The 12,268-nt window shown below is 38.3% G+C and overlaps 1 protein-coding gene across 1 annotated transcript in view; it reads left to right on the forward strand.

Moving 5' to 3' along the window:
• Window positions 1–978: 978 nt before the first annotated feature.
• The window catches only part of LOC123240970 (arylacetamide deacetylase-like 3), a 36,150-nt gene continuing 24,860 nt past the window's right edge, over window positions 979–12,268 (forward strand). Inside the window, exon 1 of the mRNA XM_044668679.1 lies at window positions 979–1,146. Coding sequence (XP_044524614.1) covers window positions 979–1,146 — 168 coding nt within the window. The remainder of the gene's footprint in view (window positions 1,147–12,268) is intronic.

The following is a 12,268-nucleotide window of genomic DNA, read 5'->3' on the forward strand; positions in this document are numbered from 1 at the left end:
TAGAGAGTTTATTTTAGATAAAAAGTTAGGAGAACAAGAATGATTACTCTAAGTTCCAAATTAGCAAAACTCATAACATTTAGGAGGAAGTTTCTCTCTCTCTCTCTTTCTCTCTCTCTCTCTCTCTCTCTCTCTCTCTCTCTCTCTCTCTCTCTTAATTTACATTTATATCTGTGTTTAGTTAAATCTTTGTATCTGAGGCAAAATTTGGGTAGCCTGAAATGTTTTGAGTAATGAAGCAACAGATGATATTATAAGGTCTGTGGATAGGCAGATACACAGACATTAAGTTGAAGAAAGAGATAACCATATTTTGGATTTCAGTATAATTAATATCCTTTGTAATCCTCTGTATTTTATTTTATGCTTTCAAAAACATGATTCTGAAAAAGGGTATATATAGGCTTCACAAGACTAACTGTTCAGGGTGTCTTTGATCACAAAAAGAATTAAGAATCTATATTAGGGATTTAGGTCAAAGAATGCTATCCACCTTTAGAGAGAGAACTGATGGGAATCAGAATACAGATGAAAGTGTGCAATTTTTCAATTGTTCATTTGGGTTTATGTTTTGGGGTTTTGGTGCTATAAGATTACTCACTTACAAAAATGAACAATATTGAAAAAAATAAAATGAAAATCTTTTTTTAAAAAATGAAACATATAGGGAAATATAGGAAGACTCATACCTGTTATTATTGACAAAGCAGGTACTAGAGAGTGTAAATAGCTAGATCTGTCAAAGTCCTTTAGCTACTTAGAAGCTGGGCCTCTGAGTAGATCATTTGGCATGCTCCCTTACCATGTTGAGTATTTGAAAATTTTCATCCGAGAGAAGCCTGGGCTTTGAGGACTTGGCAAAGCCATTACCTGTGGGGAAGATAAAAAGGAGGAGGAGTTAGGGAGGCAACCTATAAAGGTAGTTGGCCCTCTGTCCAAAGAATCCCTGGGTGATTGCTCTCTTTAGAAATCAGCTTGATGATGAACTGGTTGCTGTTGCTTCTCCAGTTGGGGTGCCTCTTCAACCTGGGGATTGGGTTATTTGTGATCTTTGTGCATTTCTGTAGAACAGATATTCCTGCCGGCATTAGTCACAAAACGAAATTTCATGTCCTACACCTTTCCTATCTACTAGTGATAACTTGGGTGAGTCTACCCCTTTGACTATCATTCTTGCTAAGGGGTTGGAGAAAGTGGGTTGAATGGGAGGAAGTGCTGGGGAATGCACATTCTATGTTATTACCCAGGTGATCTTGGGATATATATATATATGTGTGTGTGTGTGTGTGTGTGTGTTTGTATGTCTATGTGTGCATATATGTGAATATATGTACGTATATATATGTGTGTGTATGTGTGTGTGTTTGTGTGTGTATGTATATATCTATGCTTCAAGTCAGTGGAGAGAGTCTTCTTAGAGGACATTAATACTGTTCTTGGTCTATACTACAGTGTTCTCTTTGTTGTCAGTGAGATGTCTTTTACATTCTGAGAAACTGGGGCTTTAGGCATTTTGTGATACTGTTTTCATAAGGTAGATCCTTAGTCAGGCCCAAGAACCATCAAGTAAAATGACTTTGATCTTCCTCTTGAGGAGTTTTTGGTATAAATTGGAGGTTCTTAGCATTTTTTGAGAAGGAGGCCCCTGAAGGTCATAGATCTGGAGTTGGAAGGGATCTTTGAGATCATTTAGTCCATTTTGAGGTAATTTACTTCTTTATTTTACAGATAGCTAGGGAGATGATGGGGGCAGATATGTGGCATAAAGGATAGAATGTCAGGTTTGGAGTCAGGAAGAGTCACTTCCCCAAGTTCAAATCTAGCCTAAGACACTTCCTAGCTGTGTGACCCTGGGCATGTCATTTACCCTTGTTTGTCTGAGTTTCCTTATATAAAAAATGAACTGGAGAAGGAAATGGCAAACCATTTTTAGTATCTTTGCCAAGAAAACCCCAAATGAGGCCACAAAGAGTGGATACAACTGAAATGACTTACCAGCAACAATAAAAACAAGGAGCATGATTTCCTTAAGGTCACCTGAGCAGTAAGTGGCAGAGCCGACGTCTAAACTCAGGCCCCTGATTCTACACTTACCATCTTCCCAGCTTCCTTTTTAACATCAAGAATTTCTGAGGACCACCATAGGACAGCATTAACTGACTGGGAAAGTCCATGAAGAAAGAAAGCTAGTATAAATTTGGTCTTGTATTTTAAGGAATTCTTCTCTTAAGGATTTTTGTGCCTTTTAAAACATTTGGCCTATTCTGAAAAATTTTAAGGTGTTATTCTCTCCCTTTTTTTGGTGACTCCTTTATCAAGTTGTTGATTCTGTTGCTTCATTTTAATTTCTTTTCCCCATTTTCCCTCAGCCTCTCTTATTTGATTTTTAAAATCATTTTTGAGTCCTTCCAAGGCCTGAGACCAATCTCCATTTTTCATTGAGGCTTTGCCTGTAGCTGCTTTGATTTCATTATTTTCTTCTGAGTTTGTGCTTTATTTTCTTCTATCACCATAATAACTTAAACTTTCTATGTTTATTTTTGATGTTTGCTCATTTTCCAAGCCTTTTCCTTGTCTTCTGTTTTTTATATTAAAGTTGAGTCTGTTCCCAGGACAAAGGGGGCACTCTTTTGAACTACAGATTTTTTTTTTGTGCTATTAGTTCTGGGTGTCTGCAAAGTTTCAGCTCTTCCAAGGTAGTATGATTGAAGGAGAGGTATGTTCAGTGCTCTCTTGGCCTATGCTCTAGCCTGTGAAAGACCGTAAGTACTCATTTCTACCCTGTTTCTATGACCTTGCTCCTGCTAGTCCTGCTAGTTCCCTGGGACTATAACCCAGAACTTTTTTGGGCAATGTAACAAAACCTTGTGCCCAGGGTTAGCAAAGAGTTACCTCTAATCTTCTTTTGACCAGTTTTTGGATCTCTGTACCACCTGATAGACTGAGAGATCTGGAAACTGTCTCCTGTCACTGATTCAGTTTTCCCCAAGACCTGCTGATTTGTACTGTTTGGGTGTACTATAGGCTGTTTTGTGCTGGGGCTTGGGGTCCCACTTTGGGCTTGTACCTGCACCCAAAATCTTCAAGGGCGGAGGCCTTACCATGGCTTCATTGTGAGTATCCCAGGGGAAGCGTGAGTCATACTGTACTTCCCTCTCATTCAGGTAAAACAAACATTTTCTGCCAACCTTCCAAGTTGCATTGAGCCAGAAGATTGCCTTACTCCCTCTTTTTGTTGGTTCTGATACTCTAGAACTTGTCTTAAGGCATTATTTTAACATTGTTTGGAGGGGAATTTGGGAAAGGTTAGAACTTCTCTCCCTCTACTCTGCCATCTTGGCTCTGCCTTCTGGTGTTGCTTTTAAGTGAATTTGTATTTTATTAACTACCACAGCATCTACACTCTTGATATTCATATAGATACATACCAACTCCATATTTATATATGTTATGCATAATATATACACATGGAATATATGTACATATAACACATCTGATTGTTATAATCTGATAATTTCATATGTATAATACATATGATTGGAACAATTGTATAGTCATATATTAGGAGAGATGTTTGCCTATTTATTACACTATTGAATTATTGGACTGAAATAGCATCAAAATGACCATGCTTGGTGCATATATGAATGATCAGATGAAATCATGTTTGTAAAACACTTTGCATATCTTAACGTTACTATGAACATGCCAGATGTTTTTTTCTTGAGAGACAATACAGTAAAGTGGAAAGTCAGTTAAATAGCACAGTGGACAGAGTGATCAAGTCAGAGGCAATGAGACTGGAGTTTGAATCCTGCCCCAGATACCCATGAACTAAGTGATCTTGGACAAATCACATTGATTTTCTTGATCTTGGTTTTGTCATTTGTAGAATGACTTGGACTTGGCCCATCACCAAGGATGTGGCATCCTTGACTTCTCATTCACCCTGTCTCACCTGTATCTACTTTGTTGCCAAATCCTATTGCATCATCTTCCCCAATCATTTTGTTATCACTGCCGCTGTCCCTGTGTAGGCTCTCATCACCCCACATATGGACTATTGCAATAGGCTGCTGGTGGGTCTGCCAACTTCAGATCTCTCCTCACTCGAATCCACCTATTGGCCAGAGTAATGATCTGATCATGTCACTTTCCTAGTCAGTAAACTCCAGGAGCTGATTTAATATTTAAAGGTCTTCACAACAAGTTCCCCTCCTAATTTTCTAGTCTTAAATATTCCCCTCTTCAATGAATTTTGTTATCCAGTGATATAGCAAAATGTTGTGCATTGCACTAGATACCCCATCTCCAGATTCCCATCATTTTCTCTGACTGTCCCTCTTGCCTTGAAAGCTTTCCCTTTTCATCTCTGTCTCCTGGATTTCCTGACTTCCTTCAAAGTCCCAGTTAAAATCCCAGCCAATCATTGAGACAGTCAATTTAGCATTGACTTCATTAGAAAAAAAAAGTTTTATCGATGGGTTTGGTTACAAATTACAAATACTTACAGATTACCCCTGGTCCATAAGAAAGTAAAATAGCTGGATCAATTTGCATATATTAAGTACTATGTTCTAGGCACTGAGCTAAATTCTAGAAATACAAATCTAAGTAGAAACTGCAGAAAGGGATAAGGGAGGGAAGGAATGAGTATTTTTATTAAGCGTTTGCTGTGTCAAGCACTGTGTCATCCTCTTGTATAGCAAAAAGAAATATAGTCCCTGTCCTCCAGGAGCCTAAATTATGAAGGAAGTCTTCTAGATTGGGAGTGTAGCCTGGAGAGAAATGCAATGGGGCTGAACTGGGCATCCCCCTTAAGTGGAAGTTCTATGAGGAGTCACACAGAGGGAGAGGCAGAAGGAGAGACAGCAGAGCCAAGTGCACTCCAATGGGTGAATTCCAGGGCTGGAATGAAGTTTCCTCATTTGTGAAATGGGATAATGATAGAAACTAACTCTCAGGGTTGTTGTGAGCACCAAAGTAGATAATATTTGTAAAAATCACTTTCCCCATCATCCTACTCAAGCAATTCCACTAGTTCCCTCCTACCTTTAGGATTAAATAGGCTGTACTCTGGCATTCAAAGCTCTTCCTATTCTGGCCCCTTCTTACCTTTCCGATATTCATATACTTTATTTCCCTCTATGACTTCTATAGTTCTAGATACACTGTCCAACTTGGTGTTCTGCTGACTTCACAAATTTGCATTGGCTGTCCCCCAGGCATCGAATACTCTCTCTTCTTTCCCCTGCCTCTTAGTTCCTTCAAATCCCTCATTAGCATAGTGCTTAACACATCCTAAGCACTTTTAAATGCTTGTTCATCTACTGGCTTCCCCCATACTAGCCTTCAATTTCTTGAAAACAATAAAGTCACTTTGGAATCTTCTCTTTTCCAGGCTAAAATATCCCTAGTTCTTCAATAGACTTTCCTATAGTCTGGGACACAGACCCTTTCCACTTGATCCTCTTCCTCTGGATAATCTTTAGCTTGTCAAGGTCTTCACTAAAATGCATGGTAATTATAACAACAATACTATTGATAACTAGCTTTCACTTTAAGGATCGCAGAATATTTTATGTACAAACTCAAAACCTTGTGAGGTAGGCGCTATTGTTACCATTTTTATTTTTACAGATGGAGCAGGAATATGCATTTAATAAGCACTTGTTACATACCGTGGACTAAGCACTTTATAAATATCTCATTTGATCTTCACAACCCTGTGAGGCATGTATTACTATCATTTTATAGTTGAGAAACTGAGTCAGAGGTTAGGTGTCTTATCTAGGATCACATAGCTAGTAAGTGTCCAAGGCCAGATTTGAATTCAGGTCTTCCTGATTTTAGACCCAGTGCTCCAATGTGGATTTAAAAATTAATATTCAACATCTCCATAGTATAATATTTATAGAGATTTATTAATATATAACTAGAGAGCTAGAGATCACAGAGAACGTTCCCCACTCACTTCACGTGGAAGAGAGAGGGAGAGGGCCATTACCCAAAACTTATATACAATCATGCAAAAGACACAGGTAAACAGAAAGGAAAAGGAATTGTAGGTAATACAGAAAGGAATCCTGGGCAATGCAGTTCCAGGGGTTCAAGATTTTCCAACTATACACTACTTAGTTGCCTCGGACAAGAAAATTAAGGCTCCAAAAGGATATGCGATTTATTTAGGTTTATAGAGCAGGAAGTATCTGAGGTGGGAGTTGAGCTTAATGCCCAGAATGGAACAGAATCTTTCAGATGCGATCTGAGCAGTTCAGAGGAAAGTGGGACGGTCCCTTCCCACACTCTTAGCAGAGCTGAGCTGCATGGGCTACAGCCTGCCCCCAAGCCAGCTGCACTACTCACGGGCACAGGGACACAGCCAGCATGAATTGAGTTCCCTACCTATTTGATGCCAGAAAACACCGTCTCACAACAGAGTGACCCCAAAGAGGATTGGGCTTCTTTGGGAGGTAATGAGCTCCCCTTCGTTGCAGGTCTGCAGTGCTTACTGTGTTGTAGAGAGGTGTCTAATGCATTTGAACTAGTTGTTCCCTCAGTTCCCTTCCTTCGGAGACTCTCTGAATACAATACCCCAGATGTTATCTGAGTAGTGTTGAGTAAAAAGTATTGTGGGCCAGAAGCTAGCCTTGGGGTTAGCAAGTCCTAGGTGAGACTCCTTAACTCACTATGGGAATCTGGCACGTCATTGAACCTCCCCCGGACTCAGTTTCCACAACTATAATATGAGGGAGCTAGTCTAGATGACCTCTGAGGTCCCTTCTAGCTTTCCAGCTATGGAGATCTATGATCTTAAAGTCATAAGATCAGATGACTACCAGCCCCCTCATTTGGATAGGGCTTCGCTTAAAGTAGCCTTTTTACCAAAATCATTTGAATATTTGGCTGCTGTGACACACAGTAGACTCCCACGAAGCTCGTTGCACACTCAACCCTATAAGTCCCAAGGAAAGGTCTCAGGCTGTTCATTGACTGGCCCATCTCAGTGGGAACAGTGGGAGCCCAGAGAGATGAAGGGGTCTAGGGATGAAGGCTCTGTAATGGATCACAAACAACATACTAGGTGAAGCCCTTAGACAAATGTGCGAGGCTGCACCACTTTCTTTTTGGTATAGGGTAGAGAGGATTCCAATTCAGCATGACTGGGGCTAAATGAGCTCTGGAGTCCTTTCCAACCCTGAGAATCTGTGAATCCAATCAGTCAATAAACCTTTAGAAATACCTACCAAGCGCCAAGCACTGTGCTAAATGCTGGGGATAAAATATGGAAAAGAAAGACTGTCCCTGACCTCAAGGAGTTTATAATCTAAGGGCAGAAAGACCGCAAAAATGGAAACTGAAAAGGGGGAGGGGGAGGGAGGTGGAAGGTCCCTGGTGTGGGGACATGATGGACAAGTCCAAAGGACTGTAGGTGGGTGGGAAATGAAGTCAGCCATTGACATCTTCAAGTTCTACATGTTCTGTGACACCTTTCCTAAAAACCTTGGAGATATTTTCATTATTTTCAAGTATTAAAGGACTGACATTTGAAAAGGGGAGTAAGCATGACATGATTGGTTCCAGAGGGCAGAACCCTAGGCAGAAATTGCAGTTATTTAAGTGTAATATAAAGAAAAACATCAACATCATCATTGCTTGGTTGGTAGTGGGTTCCCCCTCTCTAGAAGTCTTCAAGTGGAGACTATATGAATCCTTGTGGGGAATTTGAAAAGGAAAGTTTTGGCTGGTAAAAGTTGGCCTTAATGATCTCTGAATCTTGACCAGTTCTGAGATTCTGTGAAATATTGAACTCTCTTCTAATCATAGAGGCACCACAATGGAAAGAGGAATGGACCTAGTCAGGAAGACCTAAGTTCAAATATTGTCTCAGACACTTACTAGGTGACTCTGACCCTTCCAATTTCTGTATGCCTCAGTTTCCTCATTTATAAATGGGGATAACATATCACCTATCTCCTAGCGTTATTGTCAGTACAAAATAAGATAATGCTTGCAACCTAAAGTACTAAATAAATGCTGTCTGTTATTAAGCCTTGGGTCTGTGCATGGGAAAAGAAAGGGTGATCAGGAAAGGGAGAATAGCAGTAGAATGAAAGTAATATTCACATGCTTTTCAGGGCATCTAATCTAGTTGGGGAATTTTCAGATTTTTCACAAAATCTTTACCATCATATTCCTATGTAAGACACCTTGCTCCGTCCCACAAACCTCCCACTTCAGCTTCCTTTTGTATGCTGTTTTCCCATTAGACTGAAAGCTTCTTGAGGACAGGAAATGCCTTTCTAATTTCTCATATCTTTTACATTTGAGTCCTACTTATAATTTTGTTACATTTATTTTGAATTATTTTGGTGTGTTATTATTCTTTCCATTTTCATTGTTTGACTTATTTATATTATTTTCTTGTCTTGGCTTACTTTATTCTGTATCAGTTCATATAGATGTTTCCATGCTTCTCTGTATTCATCACACACATCATTTCTTACATTACAGTAATATTCCAATATATTTATATACCACAATTTGTTTAGCCATTCCTAACTGATGGAAACTCCCCTCCCCCAATTCTTAGGTATCACAAAAAGTACTGTAATAAATATATCTGGAGTATATAGGGACTTTTCCTCATATTGATGACTTCAAGTATAAGCCATTAAAGGAATCTTTAATTCAAAAGGTATGGGCACTTTAATCTTTCTATTTTAAAATTCCAAATTGTTTTCCAAAAATGGTTGTACCATTTCACAGCTCCACCAACAATGTATTAGTATGCCTACTTTTCAACAACCTTCTGACATTAACTGTTGACATTTTTGGTGTGATTTTTGGCCAGTTTGCAAGATGTGAAGTAAAACCTCAGGACTGTTTGCATTTCTCTTATTATTAATGATTTAGAGAATTTTTTCATGTGGTTGTGAAGACTTTATAGTGTTGAAAAGAAATGAGGAGTATTTACTCCTCTGAAGATATATATCAACTGATCTTTCTTCTTTGTATATCTCCTCTATTACTATCTCCCTATAGAGGATGGCTGATATGTAGACCTTAGGGATAGTATGGATGAAGGAGGGATCATTTTTTTCACATTATTGGTCTCTCTGCCCAGTATATATATATATATATGTATATATATATATATATATATATAAATATATATAATGGGAGCATATAGGGGTAAGGTGAGCAGCTCATAGGCAGTAGAGCTGGAGGGGAGCAGAGCACTTGGGCCACTCCACTCTCCCTCTCTACTCACTGAGGACATTTCTTACTTTACCTACCCCTCTACCCAGCAGCCCAATGGGAGCTCCCTCCCCTGTGTGGGATAAGGGTGGGGGCAGGGTGCACCCAACACTCAATGAGGGGGAGGGGTGGGCATCTATCTCTGAGGGGGGTGGACATGGCACTAGATCTGGGAGGTGGGGAGGGGTGAGGCCTGGCACTTCCTCTCTAAAAGGTTCACCATCATTGCTCTATATCTGCTCTTCAATCAGTATCAGGTTTTGATGACTTGCTTTATATATCAGCAAATGGGTATAATTTTATGTTTTTATCTATATTCCTTTAATTCCTTTCTTTTGTTTTATTGCTGTTGCTAACATTTTCATAATGATATCAAATAATAGAGGGTGAGTAGACAATCTGGATTCACCATGATATTTACTGGAAAAGATTTTAATTTAGCTCAGTGATGGGCACACTTTTAAAAGAGGGGGCCAAAGGAAAGGAAATGCTCATCTGTTGGTCTGTTTCTAAGGCAGTTCTTTCGAAGTTTCATTGTATTGTACCCTACTCATTGTATTCGTCAGATAAGGAATAATGTCAGGCTGCCGATAGAACATTTCAGGGGGCTGCATCTGGCCTGTGGGCTGTAGTTTGCCCATCACTGATTTAGCCCATTGCATTGCTTTTAGTTTCAGATAGATGCTTTTTATATATTAAAAAAATCGCTCTATATTTTGTAAGGTTTTTAGTATGAAAGAGTGTTGTACATTGTCAAAAGTTTTTGCTGTATCTGTTGAGATGATCATATATTTTGATTTTTCAAATGATTAATTATGTTCATTATAGTTTGTTTGGAGGGTTTTATTTACATTTTTTGAGTCAATGTTCATTAATCATATTTACTCATAGTTTTTTTTTTCTTTTCTCTTTCCTTAGTTTAGGTATTGGGACTATATTTGTTTCAAAAATGAATTTATGTTAGGATGTTTTCTTTCTGAATTTTTGAGAATTTCTGAAGTTTGGCTACTAACTGTTTTTTACTTTTGGTAGTTTCTTTATAGCTAGATCTTTTTCCCCCCGATACTAGGATATTTCTTTGATCTTCTGATAGTATGAATATTTGACATATTTGAAGGTATTCACTATTTTTTGTGTGTTCTCAGTTTTGTTAGCATATAATTGTGCATAATATTTTCTAATTTTTAAAAATTTTGTCTGACTTTTAAAAAATCCTTACCTTTTGTCTTAGAACTGATACTTTGTGTTAGTTCCAAAGCAGAAGAGTAGTAAGGGCTAGGCAATGGGGGTTAAGTAACTCACACAGCTAGGAAGTGTCTAAGGTCAGATTTGAACCCAGGACCTCCTCTCTTTAGGCCTGACTCTCAGTCTGCTGAGCCACCTAGCTGCTCCCTATTTTTCTCTTATTTTGCTATGATTTTATCCTACTCATATATGTGTGTATGTGTATATATACATATATATATATTTTGCTTCAATTTTCTGCTCTCTTCTTTTTAATCAGATTAGTCAAGTCTATCAATTATATGAATATTTTCAAAGAATGAGCTTTTAGTTTTACTTATGATTTCTATTGCTTTTTTCTAATTTTCTTTTTCCCTTCTAATTTTCAATATCTCCTAGTTTTATTTATTTCACTTAAAACATTTTAAAATGCATATTCAGTTCATTAATTTTCTTTTTCCATTTTATTGATATAATTTATAAGGATAGGATTTCCCGCCCCCTGAGGACTGATATAACTGTATCCCCAAAATTTCAATATGTTATTTCACCATAAGAATTTTCTTTTGAATACTATTTCTATAATTTGTTCTTTGACTCATTCATACTTTAAGATTCCAGTATTAAGTCTCCATTTGCATCTGAATATTTTCTTTGTGTTCCCTGAATAAATTTTTATTATGGATTTTAGGTAGTCCAATAATTCTTTTTATTTTTTAAAACCATTACCTTTTGTCTTAGAATCAATACTATGTATTGATTCCAAGGCAGAGGAGAGGGAAGGGCTAGGAAATGGGGGTGAAGTAATTTGCCCAAGGTCATACAGCCAGGAAGTATCTGAGTCACATTTGAACCCAGGACCTCCTGTCTCTGGGCCTGGCTCTCAATCACTGAGCCACCCAGCTGCCCCTGATAGTCCAATAATTCTTTAATAATCTCTCCTTAATCTATTTTCCAGGTCAGTTGTTTTTCCTAGGAGATATTTCAAATTTTCTTCTATTTTTTCAGCCTTTTGATTTTTGTTTCATAGTTTTTTTGATATCTCATGGAGTAATTAGCTTCCCCTGGACCAATTCTAGTTTTTAAAGAGTTATACTCTTCAGAAAGTTTTATACTTCTTTTACTATTTGGCCAATTCTACTTCTCAAGGAGTTTTTCTTCAGTATTTTTTGAGCCTCCTTTATAAGCTGATAATTCTATCTTCACAAATTTCTTTCATTGCTGTCATTCCTTTCCCAATTTTTTTCTCTACTGTTCTTTTTTAAAAAATAATTTATTTGATCTTTTAAAAATCTCTTTCTTGGGGGCAGCTGGGTAGCTCAGTGGAGTGAGAGTCAGGCCTAGAGACAGGAGGTCCTAGGTTCAAACCCGGCCTCAGCCACTTCCCAGCTGTGTGACCCTGGGCAAGTCACTTGACCCCCATTGCCCACCCTTACCAATCTTCTACCTATGAGACAATACACCGAAGTACAAGGGTTAAAAAAAAATCTCTTTCTTTAGTTCTTCTAGTAATTCATGCTGGGCTTGTGTCCAATCTGCATTTTTGTTGCGGCTTTGCTTATAGATGTTTTCAAATTATTGTCTTTTAAGATTGTGTCTCAAGATTCAGTTACCCTAAATTTGGTTTAGCCTATCTGTGGAGACAGTTTTTTGAGGTATATCTACTATGCATGCTATGGCTTCTTAAATCCAGAGGTGAGAATAGGGTGACAGGTAGACACCAAAGGTGGATGAGCAGCCCTAAAAAGGACTCAGCAAGCCTCACACCAGTGGTACTAGTCCT

Source organism: Gracilinanus agilis, chromosome 3 (genome assembly GCF_016433145.1).
Source record: "Gracilinanus agilis isolate LMUSP501 chromosome 3, AgileGrace, whole genome shotgun sequence".
NCBI classification, from domain to species: domain Eukaryota; kingdom Metazoa; phylum Chordata; class Mammalia; order Didelphimorphia; family Didelphidae; genus Gracilinanus; species Gracilinanus agilis.